A 12,690-nucleotide genomic window follows, 5' to 3' on the forward strand; every position below is an offset into this window, starting at 1 on the left:
CCCATGATGGTCAATTTGTCCCTCGAGGGCAGTGGTTCTCAACCATCCTAACACTGCAGCCCTTCAGTACAGTTCCTCATGGTGTGGGGACTCCCAACCCTGAAATTATTTTTGTTGCTACTTCATAACCATAATTTTGCTGTTATGAATTGTAATGTAACTATTTTTGGAGACAGGGATTGCCAAGGGGGTTATGACTCAAAGGTTGAGAATCACAAAACATCCTTTCTTTTAAGTTTCCTCAGTCATGGTGTTTTTTGTTTGTTTGTTTGTTTGTTTGTTTAAGATTTATTTATTTATTATGTATACAGTGTTCTGTTTGCATGTATCCCTGCAGGCCAGAAGAGGGAGACAGATCTCATTACAGATGGTTGTGAGCCACCATATGGGTGCTGGGAATTGAACTCAGGACCTCTGGAAGAACAGCCAATGTTCTTAACCTCTGAGCCATCTCTCCAGCCCATGGTGTTTTATCATAACAATGGAAAAGTAACACCTACTATTACTTCAAATTTTTTAATGATGTTGTACATTATCTGGCCACCATCTCTCATGCCCAACATTAGGATATTCACTATACATTCAGGTCAATAAATTACATTTTCTCTGGTTCAGGGCCTGAACTCCTTTTTTTCTCCTCTACACCTAAAAACCCTTCCCTAACAATTACCCTCTTCTTTGTCTGGGCTGATGTACCTTCATTCGTTCATTTATACTCATTCAATAAGCCCACATTAGGAGTTTAATATGTCCAAGATATTTCTAGGACCTTGGACCTCAGCAATAAACAAGCATTTAAAGTCTGTAGCTTTGCTGATACTTTTAAGAGGGAAGATGCTGTTTTAACTTCGTTATAATGGCCGTATCCTTGGGGGCGGGGGGGTCTGTTCCCACAGGCAATGGCTCTCTTGCTGCCACTAAAGGTGGTTCTAATTAAAGCTCTATATTCTCGAGATTCAAAGGCTAGGGTGAAAACCTGAGCACTATTAACTGGTTAACTTTCTCTCTTTGCTGGTGACGGAAGTCACTACCACCCCACCTAAACACACACACACACACTAAACTCCTCCCTGCTACTTCCTGTCAACCAGTGGCTAACCCCACCTCTCTGAGCCCAGGTTAATTTTATTTAATTAACCTAAATGCAACACATCTTTACACAGTTAACAAATGCAACACAAACAAATGTAACACATCTTCACATTGTTAACAAAGGCAGCAGAAACAAATGTAACACACATTTACCTAGTTAAAGTAATATTCCGCAGCATAAATAAATGTAACACATCTGTGCCCAGTTAAAATAGTATTCCACCACAGGAAAAGTTGCTGACATATGATATAGTGACAAGGTAGTAACTGTTACAAAGAAAGAGGATAAGGAAATAAGTTATGCGCAGTGTGAAGTAAGAAGCTGTCATTTTAAAGAAGTTAACTTTTTCCACACCATGAATTGAGAAGGTCTGCAGAAGTGAGCCAAGCAGATATCTGAGGGGAAAGTAGGTGCCAAGAGCCTGGCACTAGAATGCCGGCGCTGCACCTGGCATGGCAAAGAGGCTAATACAATACAATCATTAAGCCAGCACAAAGTAAACAGTGGAGACAAGTCAGGGAAGCAAGGAAGCCTTGGGTATCAATGTAAGACTTTCAGTTTTTCTTACACAGAATGACAGAGTCAGACAGTTTGGACAAAAGAGCAACATAATATTGGGTTTAGGTTTTTTCTCCCCTGCAGTCACTATGGCCACTATGTAAAAACCTGACTGCAGGTGTACAAACAATAGAAGAAAATGAGACAGGGAGCTCCTGAGCTACTGCAGGAATCTAACATGGACCAGTGCGACCCACCGTGATGCAAAGTGATAGAGGTCATCCATCTAAGCCCTTTTCAAAACTGGCTCCATCCACTTACAATCCCTTATAACCCCTCAACATCTTCTTTGCATGTCACAGACTGCAATATGTCAATTTGGGGTTATGTTTAATGTCTTTCCTCTCATGGAATTCTAAAGTCCAAGAGAACAGGATATGGTTGCTCAGTTTTGTTGCCAGCTCCAAGCAAATGAATCTGTAAAATGCAGCTTTCAAAATAGACATCTATTTTCCTATCTCTAAAAAGGCAAATTTAGGACTCTCCTTTTGAGAATGGACAGAAACTACCAAAGAACTAGATAGAAACAGGCTATAGCAAGGTCTAGAGTCTGAAGATGTGCCTGCCAGAGTGAGGCCAAGCTGGCTACAGACCGGGAATTGGAAGCTTTTCTGAAAAAAGGGATATTCTAGACTGTTGGTGAAAGGGAAAAGCAAAGACAGTGTGTAAGTACTTAAATAATAAGGAAGAAACTTCTGCCCCTGACCCAAGCTTAATTGGTGAACCTACAGACACAACAGCTGTCCAACTCCCATCAAGTGAAGACATTCTCAGAAAAGTGCCAGTCTGCAGCCGAGGAGACAGAGGAAGCAGCCATCCATGGTCAGCACCTGCTGCAGTTTGGTTATCAAGTGTCACCTCAAGACTGACTCCAGGAGGTGGCACTGTGGCGACATGCCTAGATTAGGAAATGCTAATCGAATCCATGGTGAATTCCGCAGCCTAATCTGCGCTACAAGGAAGTAATGCCTAGCTGGATGGAGGAAGAGGTGACTGCAGGCATGCCCTTGAAGGGCGCGTCTCCTCTCGCTGCACCCCTTTCCCCAAACTTCCTGGCTGCAGAGGTGAGCAGCCTCTGCTGTCACATGGTCTGGCTGTGTAACAGGCACCAAGCAACTGAAGCAGCAGCCAGACTGGAAACCTCTGAAATCATGAGCAAAAACAAACCTTTCTCCCTTTGGTTTTCTCAGGTATTTTGTCTGCAATAAACCACACCCAAATTTCGATGCACTCTCCTCTCCTCTGGGAAAACAAAGTAATTCACTGTGAACTTCCTTCCAGACTAGGGGTCCACTACTGGGAATGAAGCTTGGCTGAGCACAGTGGCCAATGTGTGGGTGGCAGCACAGTAAGGCTAGGTAGCTGTGGCCAACAGAGAAAGCTCTAGAAGAAAGAGCAGAAGGAAGCACAGAACACCATTAGGCCACCAAGGTTCAGTGCTAACCCACCCAAGAGGTGTCCTCAAGCCATACAAAAAACAGGCAGCCCATTAGTTGTAACCCTGAGCCCTGCTGGAAAGTAAGCAAGGAAGGAAATAGATCATGAAGTTACTTGTTTCAAAGGTAGAAAAGAATGACTGCATAGAATAAACTGAAACCTTTACCCCGAGCCTCTTCCTCCACAACATGAGGTAAAATAGCAAAACTTGAGTTGCATGGAGAGAAGAGGCTATATATATTCTACATTTACATGGTCACAAACTGTGAGGGCCTGGGCAGTGGTGGCACACACCTTTAATCCCAGCACTCGGAAGGCAGAGGCAGGAGGATCTCTGTGAGTTCGAGGCCAGCCTGGTCTACAGATTGAGTTCCAGGACAGCCTGAACTGTTTCAGAGAAACCCTGTCTTGAAGAGAAAAAAAAAAAAAAAAAGAATATGCTATGGGAGGTAACAGGGAAGTATATGGGAGGGCAGTCAGTAAAACAGAAATGTCTGACCAGCATGGTGCAAACTCCAACAAAACAAGACCAGCTATGTCTTTACAAGAGGGACCCCACTTAACTAGTTACCACAGGCAAATGCTGCTCTTGAATAGCCAAATAATACATACAAGAGCTATGTACTTCCACAGAGGGTAGAGACACCACTAACTAGCTACCCTCTGGTTCCACCTCTGTCTCAGGTACCAAAGTTCTCCAGGAAGGAAATCTACCAAAATGGCAGCGTATACCGCATCCCTCTCTTTATTATTCACAGTCTTGGCTCTAACAAGACTCTAACCTAAGATACATACCTAACCATGTAAAGAGACCCGAGCAAGTTTAACCAAGTTTGAGTGAAAGCCAACATGCTATGACTCAAAGATGGCCCCCAAAACACATCCAACATAGGAAACAATGAAGTAAAGAACAAGAATCCCTCAAGATTTGAGTTTAGAAATAAACATCTCCTCAGGGCTGGCCAGAAGGCTCAGTAGCACAAGGTGCTTGCTGCCAAACCTGACCATACAGCCAACTCCTATGGCTTGTCCTGTGACCTCCATTTGCATACCAAGGCATGCAAGCCAAGACAGACAGATAGACACACACACACACACACACACACACACACACACACACACACACACACACACGAGGAGGGGGGGTCTTAGAGATAGGTGCATTTTTAATCATTTCTTTAAAATTTTAAATTCTAAGCATACTTAAAGATGTCACAGTGAGCCGGGCGTTGGTGGCGCACGCCTTTAATCCCAGCACTCGGGAGGCAGAGGCAGGCGGATCTCTGTGAGTTCGAGGCCAGCCTGGGCTACCAAGTGAGCTCCAGGAAAGGCACAAAGCTACACAGAGAAACCCTGTCTCGAAAAAACCAAAAAAAAAAAAAAAAAGATGTCACAGTGAAGGCGGTGGTATTGGCGCACACCTTTAATCCCCACACTTGGGAGGCAGTGGCAGGTGACTATCTGAAAGAGGTCAACTGGTCTACAGAATGAGTTCCAGGGCTACACAAGAAAACCCTGTCTCAAAAAACAAAAAACAAGAAAAAATAAAACAACAACAACAACAAAAATAAAAATAAAGATGTCACAGTGAGTAGAACTCAGATTTTTCAACGGACAACCCAAGGATGCATTCAGTGTCTTAAGCAGTGTCACCTGCAAATGACAGCTCTCTCAGTCTAAAAACTCCCACACTGAAAGCAATGCTTCCCTTAAAGCAGCGGTTCTCACCCTTCCTAACACTGCGACCCTTTACTACAGCTCCTCATGTTGTGCTGACCCCAACCACAACATTATTTCGTTGCTACTTCATAACTGCAATTTGGCTACTGTTATGAATCGTAATGTAAATAGTGATAATGCAGGATATCTGATATGTGACCCACAGGTTGAGAACTACTACCTTAGAGGAACAAATGATACAATATGCATACAGCACTTGAGACAGTGGCTGGATACACAATCTACACATGGTAACTGCAGCATCAAGCAGGACAGGACTGCAACTTGGTGCTCTTAGATGGTCCCTACTGTTTAAAACTCACGCACTTTAAAGCAAATCCATTTTAAAACTCTGATGGAAGAAATTTAAAATCTGTCTCAAGAGAGCACACTTAGCATAGGCAGGGACCGACCTAGGTTTTTATTCTACACATTACTAAGAACAGAAATCTCATGGGGGGGGGGGGAGGGACTAGCAATTAAAACATTTCTTCAAAAATATCAAAGATAGAAGGCAAATTCTAGTCTTCCAAGTGTTTTAGAGGGGCTGGAGAGAGAGTTCAGTGGTTAAGGGCACCAGCTGCTCTTCAGAGGGAATCAGCTCAACTCCTGGCATCCATGTCAGGCAGCTCACAAGGGCCCTCTTATGAGCTCTGCAGACACCCATAAACACGTGGCACACAGACACACACATAAATCAAAATCAAAATCTTTTAGAGTGTTTCTGGGGTATGGGGAGACGGCTGATGACCTGAGTTCTGACCTTAGAGCCCATGGAAAAGCCGGAGGCAGTCATGCCCTCAGCTGTAATCCTGGAAGGTGGAGATTAGCAGACTCCCACCCAGCACTGAACATAAACCCTGTGTGAAATGAGGTGGGAGGTGCGGCTGTCATCTGACCTACACACTGGTCCATATTCATAGTCATTCAGATCCATATTCTCTCTCTTGCACACATACACACACGGTAGCAATATCATCAGTATATTATCACAATATGTCTCCACTCCTAAACCAATAATCCAAATGTAAGCAATAGTTATGAAGTAAAATGGAATCACAGTATTTTCTTTCTTAATCTATAAAACATAAGTGTCTGGAAAAAAGACATCACAAAATTAGGTCTATCAACTTCATTTTTTTTAAAGATTTAGTTCATTGTTTTTAATTAAATGTATGTCTTGTGATTGTATGTGCATGCTCATGTGTTCAGCTACCTGAAGAGGCCAGAAACATTGGATCCCCTGGAGCTGGAGTTACAAGCAATTGTGAGTTGCCTTACAGGGTGCTGGGACCACAAACTCTAGTCCTCTGCAAGAGCAGTAAGTGCTCTTACCCATTAGGCCCTCCACCAGCCCCCACCAACTTCATTTTTTTTTTTTTTTACAAAATCTATCCAAAATGACTCAATTAAAAAAACAAAACTGAGGAGGCTGGAGAGATGGCTCAGCAGTTAAGAGCACTGGATATTCTTTCAGAGATCCTGAGTTCAATTCCCAGCAACCACATGGTGGCTCACAACCATCTGTAATGAGATCTGGCGCCCTCTTCTGGCATACAGGCAGAACACTGTATACATAATAAATAAATAAATAAATAAATAAATAAATAAATAAATAAATAAATAAATAAATAAATAAATAAATCTTTAAAAAAAACCTGAAACTACAAACTACTAATACTACACAAAAGATGTTTACTAAGACTATCATCTACCGGGTGTGGTGTCATTTGCCTTTAATCCTAGCATTCAAGAGGCAGAGGCAAGTGGATCTCTGTGAGTCTGAGGCCAGCCTGCTCTACAAATCAAGTTCCAGGACAGCCAGAGCTACGCAGAGAAATCCACAAAAAAAGACTATCGTATACCAAAGGCAGAAGGATGCAGTCAATACAGACTAAGGGAAGAGGTGGACACAACAAAACGGTGGTTTTGTTTGTAAAAAGAGACAAGGATATAGTATGGTGTCATAGTGCTCATCTAGAAATAAAAGCCCTGACTGAGATGCACACCCAGTGGGAAGGCAGGCAGAGCGGGAAGGAGGGAGGAGGGAAGGAAGGAGGGGAGGGGAGGGAGGGAGGAGGGGAGGGAAGGGGAAGGCTCAAACAGTGAGCAAGTCTAATCTGGGGAAAAGAACATATACTGCATGCTTAACATTCAAAATGTACAAAAATGGAACTACAGATTATGAGACTAGAACATTCTGGGAGAACTTCTGTGAGGTAAAAAGTAACATAAATACAATTAAAAGGAAGAAAAGAAATTGACTGGACATTGGAAAAGTAAATAAGATATTCAGAAAACAGGGCTGGAGAGATGGCTCAGAGGTTAAGAGCACTGGCTGCTCATCCAGAGGTCCTGAGTTCAATTCCCAGCAACCACATGGTGGCTCACAATCATCAATAGTGAGATCTGGTGCCCTCTTCTGACACACAGGCATACTGTATACATAATAAATAAATCTTTAAAAAAAAAAAAAAAGATATTCAGAAAACAACTTTACAAATCAGTAAAGAAAAATCAACCTGATAGGAAAATGGAGAATAGAAAAATGCATAGAAAAAGGTACTGAGTAGCCAGCACACATGTACTAAGGCTTGCTCTCAGCAACACTAATAGATGCTACCTGACTTCCCCAGCTCAGCTACCAGCAATAATTCAAACTGTTAGCCAACAAGGACCAGCAAGGATGTGGAGGGAGAAAAACTCCTAACCTACTATGTGAACATAATGACCCAACCACTTTGAAGAGCTGAGTCTCCTGATGAAAATAAATCTGAATCAATGTTCTTCTCTGCTGCCTCCCAAAACCTCACTAAAAAAAGATGTGCAACAGCAGTGGGCAAAGCTCTTGGGGTAACCCTTGGGGTAACCCCCAGCAACACCCGACCAGGGGGAAAAGGCTAGAAATGCAGCAAGGACGAAGGGAACGGGAAGGGAAAGGGCATTGACAAAATGTTTGAAAATGTTAAAGTGGAAGAAGCAGAAAATGCTGAAATCTGACCAGGAAGGGAGCAAGGTTAGCAGGCAAATCAACCAGAGCAGTCAGGACAGAACTGAATTAAGTGTGGACCACCGACAAGGCTTAAGGAGTCCCATCAACTGAAAAGAGGTGTAGCTTAAGAAAGAAACAAACTCACTCCCTCTCCCATCCTGAGATGAACACAGTTTCAGGTTGGGAATATCAGGAAGCCTGAAGGGGGCTGCCAACCTTCCTCAGGTCTCCCTCGGTCCACAAGGACCTCCAGTTCTGAGCAGTGCACATGGTGACATTACAAAAACTCCTCCCGGCACTTCGGGACTCACATAATGGCCAATGATATATAAGGCTGTGTGGCAGAGGCCAGAAAACACCCTGGACACTCAACCTTTCTCCCTTCTGCTATCCTACAATCTAGAACAGTGGTTTAGAACTCTTCTCCAGGGGAGGAGAAGAGAGAGGAGGGGAGAAGAAGGGAGGGGAGGGGAAGGAAGGGGAGAGCAAGGGAGGAAAGGGGAGGGGAGGGGAGGAGAAAAGCATACATATGTGACTGTTGAGATTCCTAACCTCTAGTCACTCTGATCAAATTTCAGAAAGCTGACAACCACAGTTTTCCACGGAAGGAAATAGATGCCTCAATGCTGACTTTGGCAAAAGTAAAACAAGAAATCAGTAGGGTTCCCATCTGGGACCCATCTATCAAGGTTCTCCCAACCAACTTACTGTAAAAAGCAACTTGTACTGAACAGTTTTGTGTCACCTTGACACAAGCTATAGTCATCTGAGGAGGAAACCTCAATTAAGAAAATGCCTCCATAAGACCGAGCTATAGGCAAGCCTGTAGAGCATTTTCTTATTAGTGATTGATGAGGGAGGGCCCAGTTCGTTGGGTGGTGCCATCCCTGAGCTGGTGGTCCTGGGTTCTATAAGAAAGCAGGCTGAGCAAGCCATGAGGAGCAAGTCAGTAAGCAGCACCTCTCCATGGCCTCTGCGTCAGCTCCTGCCTCCAGGTTCCTGCCCTGTGTGAGTTCCTGTCCCAACTTCCTTTGATGAACAGTGGAAGCATAAGCCACATAAACCCTTACCTCCCCAATGTGCTTTTTTCTTTTCTTTCTTTCTTTCTTTCTTTTTTTTTTTTTTTTTTTTTTTGGTGGTTTTTCGAGACAGGGTTTCACTGTGTAGCCCTGCCTGTCCTAAAACTCACTCTGTAGACCAGGCTGGGCTAAAACTCACAGAAACTCACCTGCCTCTGCCTCCCAAGTGCTGGAATTACCAACTTGCTTTTTTTTTTTTTGTCATAGTGTTTATCATAGCAATAGAAACCCTAAGATACAACTTATAAAGGATAGGGTCCCATATATAAATGAAATTTTAAATAATCATTCTCATTACTATCAAATACTTGAATGTTCACCCTAGAAAACTGTAATAGAACATTTACAAGCTAGAAACAAAAAGGCACGCTGTGGGCTGGAGAGAGGGCTCAGTGGTAAAGTGCTTGCTACACAAGCACTGGGACCCAAGTTCAAATGCCCAGAAGAATCCAAGGAAAAGTCAAAGCAGCGCATATCTGTAATCCCAGGGCTCCTAGGGGCAAGATGGGAAGCAGAGACAGGAAACTCCAGAAGCCCCGAGGCCAGAGAGTCTAGAGATGCAACAAGACAAGAGACTGTCTCAAAGAAGGTAGAAGTGAAGGGCCAACACCCAAGGGTATCCGCTGGCCTCAACGCACAAGTGTTATGGCATGTATAAACCTACAACTCACACTCAGAAACATACACTAAATAAATAAATAATAAGTAAGTAAGCTTTTTAATATTTTAAAAGTCTGAAAGTGCACCTCAGTGGTAGCTAGCATGCATGAGTCCATTAATTCAATACCCAATGCCAAAACAACTTTGGGGGATGGTAATATAGCTCAGTAGGCAGAGTACTTGCCTAGCATGCATGAAGCCCTGGGTTAAAATCCCATCACCCTTAAAATAGATCGCAGCAGAAACAGGAGGATTAGAAGTTCAAAGTCATCTTCAGCTACAAGGGGAGCTTGAGGCCAGCCAGGGATACACAAAACCCTGTCTCAAAGGGGTGGGGGACACATCTCACTGAATGCTACTAGTGTCTGTATAAATTTGAAAATCTTACGTTAATTCTAAAGAATGGTCAAGTATTCCTTCATTACCTTAAAAAGTGCTTATTCTATCAGACTAATGATCCTTGCCATCCAACAGTCTTAGCTCTAAAATTAACATCAAAGGATCATAATCTCTGAGCAACCTATCCAGTATCTCTTCCTTCGGGGAACCAACCTTTCCCCTTTCCAAATGAATCTTTCCTTGATCCATGAAGAGCAGAGAAGTTAAAACAACTGGGTAACCAGACAAACTTAGCCCATTCCCCTAATCATTAATGTATGCAGTCCAACCAAATAAGAAGTCCCCATAGACTTTTAACAAAGTTTACTCAGTGCTGTGAGCCATTATAATTATGGTAAGAGCTGCCAGTGGCCATCTCTCAAAACACAAAGCTCACCTATGAAGGATCATGGTAGCAAGATGATCTCTATTGATGCCAAAACCAAGAAAGGGATGTCTCTAGACATCTCTGTCTCCAGAATATCTTAGCTTAAGCTACTTGAATTAGGGTTTCTGCACCTTGCACCCTAGTACGCCAGTGTCTCTTGCATGAAACAAGGAGATCATAGTACAGGAAACTGGATCGTAAGGTACCACAGAAAGGTTGTCATCATTAAGTACCAGAGTTCTCATCAACTGCAAAAAGAACCATTGCATTCCACATGTGCATACCCGTCAACTGATTTTAAGGAACCCACTCTCAGTGGTCTATTATGGCACTCAAGTTTTCTTTCAAATGACTGTCACTTGTAACTTCTACAACTGTCATTCTGTCATTCGATTGTTCTGAACTAAGGATGACTTAATTCAAACGAACAACGTAATGAGTAGCCGACATTTGGCTCTGTGATCCAATTCTCTCACTTCCCTTATGCAACTATTATTAGGAAATCTAGAGGTGGCCCAATAAAATCATAAACGGCGATTGTAAAAGGGAGTCTTCAGTTGTAAGAGCTAAGAAGAGAAAACCAGTCAAACGGCTGTGATCACAGAGACCATTACATGGCAGACTTCCTTCCAGGTAAGGCGTCTAGGTGACAGAAGCCAACCCGGAAGGGAGAGCAGGGTAACAAGTCCTCTCACCAGGAAAGAATGCTGACCACACCTACGCCGCTGGCCTGAGTCAGAGTGGAGAGGCCAGCCTGGGAGAGGAACAGGGAGCGAGGCTGTGGAGGGAGGGAGGGAGGGAGGGAGGGATTCCGGGAGGAGAGGGAGGGTGGGAAGCCGGGGGGGCTGGAAGGGGGCCCTGCGGCCCGCGCCCACCTCAGCAGCGTCTCCAGCGAGCCCTCGTGCTTGTCGAGCGGGCGGCCGAGCGCGGTGCGCCGCAGCTTGCTGAGCTCCTCGGCCGCGCGGCAGTACTGGGCCTGCTCGTCGCCGCCGCTCGGGTACGTCTGCTGGATGAACTTCACCAGCGGCTTGGCCAGGTCCACCTCCGAGGTCTTCTTCAGCTGCACCCAGATAAACGACGACATGGTGAGCGCCCGGCCGCCGCTTCGGGCCGGAGAGACGGAGGGACGGCGACGACGGCCTAGGCGGGCTCAGCACCGGCAGCGGACAAGCGGACCGACGGGCCGACGGACTGAGCCGCCAGCGCTTCGGGCCGGCCACTTCCGGGAGCCCCTGCGCAGGCGCAGTTGAAGGGGCGCGCCATTCGGTCACGTGACGGTGTCACCACAGCGTCCCTCGCCCGGTCTCGCCTCTGCGGCGCCTGCGCGATGCGATCAGGCGTTCACCTACTGCGATGGTTAAACTTTCAAAAAAACTTTTTGTTTTGTTTTGTTTGTTGTTTTTCGAGACAGGGTTTCTCTGTGTAGCCCTGGCTGTCCTGGAACTCACTCTGTAGACCAGGCTGGCCTCGAACTCACACAGATCGGCCTGCCTCTGCCTCCCAAGTACTAGGGGGCCCGGCTCAAAAAGATTTTCTAATTTCTCTTTAAATTATGTTTTATTTAAATATCTTTAATTAATTGTATTTTTTAATTACTTAAATTTAATTTTATAGATCTGGAACTATTATGCTCCGTGGTAAAATACTCTTTTGTTACGCTTTTTTCTGTGAGGCCAGACCTTCAGGCCCTGAGAGTATTGTAATGTATGATGATGGTTCTTTTCAACTGCTGTTGAAGGTCCACTGTGTATGCAGATCCTCGGTCCAAAGTAGCAAAGCTCCTGCCGTCAGGCACTTGGCCAGGTAAGGACAGAGGTAGTGAGTAAAGACAGATCTCTTAGAAGAAAATATCATAAGCAAGATAATTTAAGAAACATTCTCCCAGAAGTTGAACTTAAAAGGATACCGCAGTTTGAGAAGATGTCTTGACGTTAAAGGAGGGAAGTGGTGGAGAGGAGGTGGGTGAGGGGCAGCCTCCCAGACCAAAAGCACGGGTGTCCCATATCCAGAACTTAAAAAGCAAGTAGAGAATAGAATGAAATGAAGTTGAAGGATGAAGCCATAAACATCATGGAACTGGTAGTCAACGTATAGAATTTGTTTGTCTCATCAGTGGCAAGTAAGCAATTTGTTTTTACATTTTAGAAGGGCCTCCCCTCAGTAACTGGAGAAATAGCTTAGCAGTTAAAGAGTACTTGATGCGCTGCCAGAGAGAGGGCCAGAGTCGGTTCCCAGCACCCACTTCTAGCAGCTAACAGCCTGTCACTCAAGGTGATCCCTTGCCCTCCCTCTTCTAGCCTCCTCTGGGACTCCTCCCTCTCCCTCTCTTCTCCCTCTCCTCTCTCTCCTCTCTCTCCCTCCCTCCTTCTCTCCCTCCCTCCTTCTT

The 12,690-nt window shown here is 44.6% G+C and overlaps 1 protein-coding gene across 2 annotated transcripts in view; it reads right to left on the reverse strand.

The window, feature by feature from the left end:
- Positions 1–11,548, reverse strand: part of Pdcd6ip (programmed cell death 6 interacting protein) — a 57,994-nt gene extending 46,446 nt beyond the window's left edge. The window contains exon 1 of one of the 2 annotated variants that reach the window (XM_006970267.4): positions 11,180–11,548. In XM_006970267.4, coding sequence (XP_006970329.1) covers positions 11,180–11,388 — 209 coding nt within the window. In that variant the 5' untranslated portion in view covers positions 11,389–11,548. The remainder of the gene's footprint in view (positions 1–11,179) is intronic. The other variant, XM_006970266.4, reaches the window with a different exon arrangement.
- Between the last annotated feature and the right edge of the window lie 1,142 nt (positions 11,549–12,690).

The sequence above is a fragment of the Peromyscus maniculatus genome, chromosome 7 (genome assembly GCF_049852395.1).
Source record: "Peromyscus maniculatus bairdii isolate BWxNUB_F1_BW_parent chromosome 7, HU_Pman_BW_mat_3.1, whole genome shotgun sequence".
Lineage (NCBI taxonomy): Eukaryota > Metazoa > Chordata > Mammalia > Rodentia > Cricetidae > Peromyscus > Peromyscus maniculatus.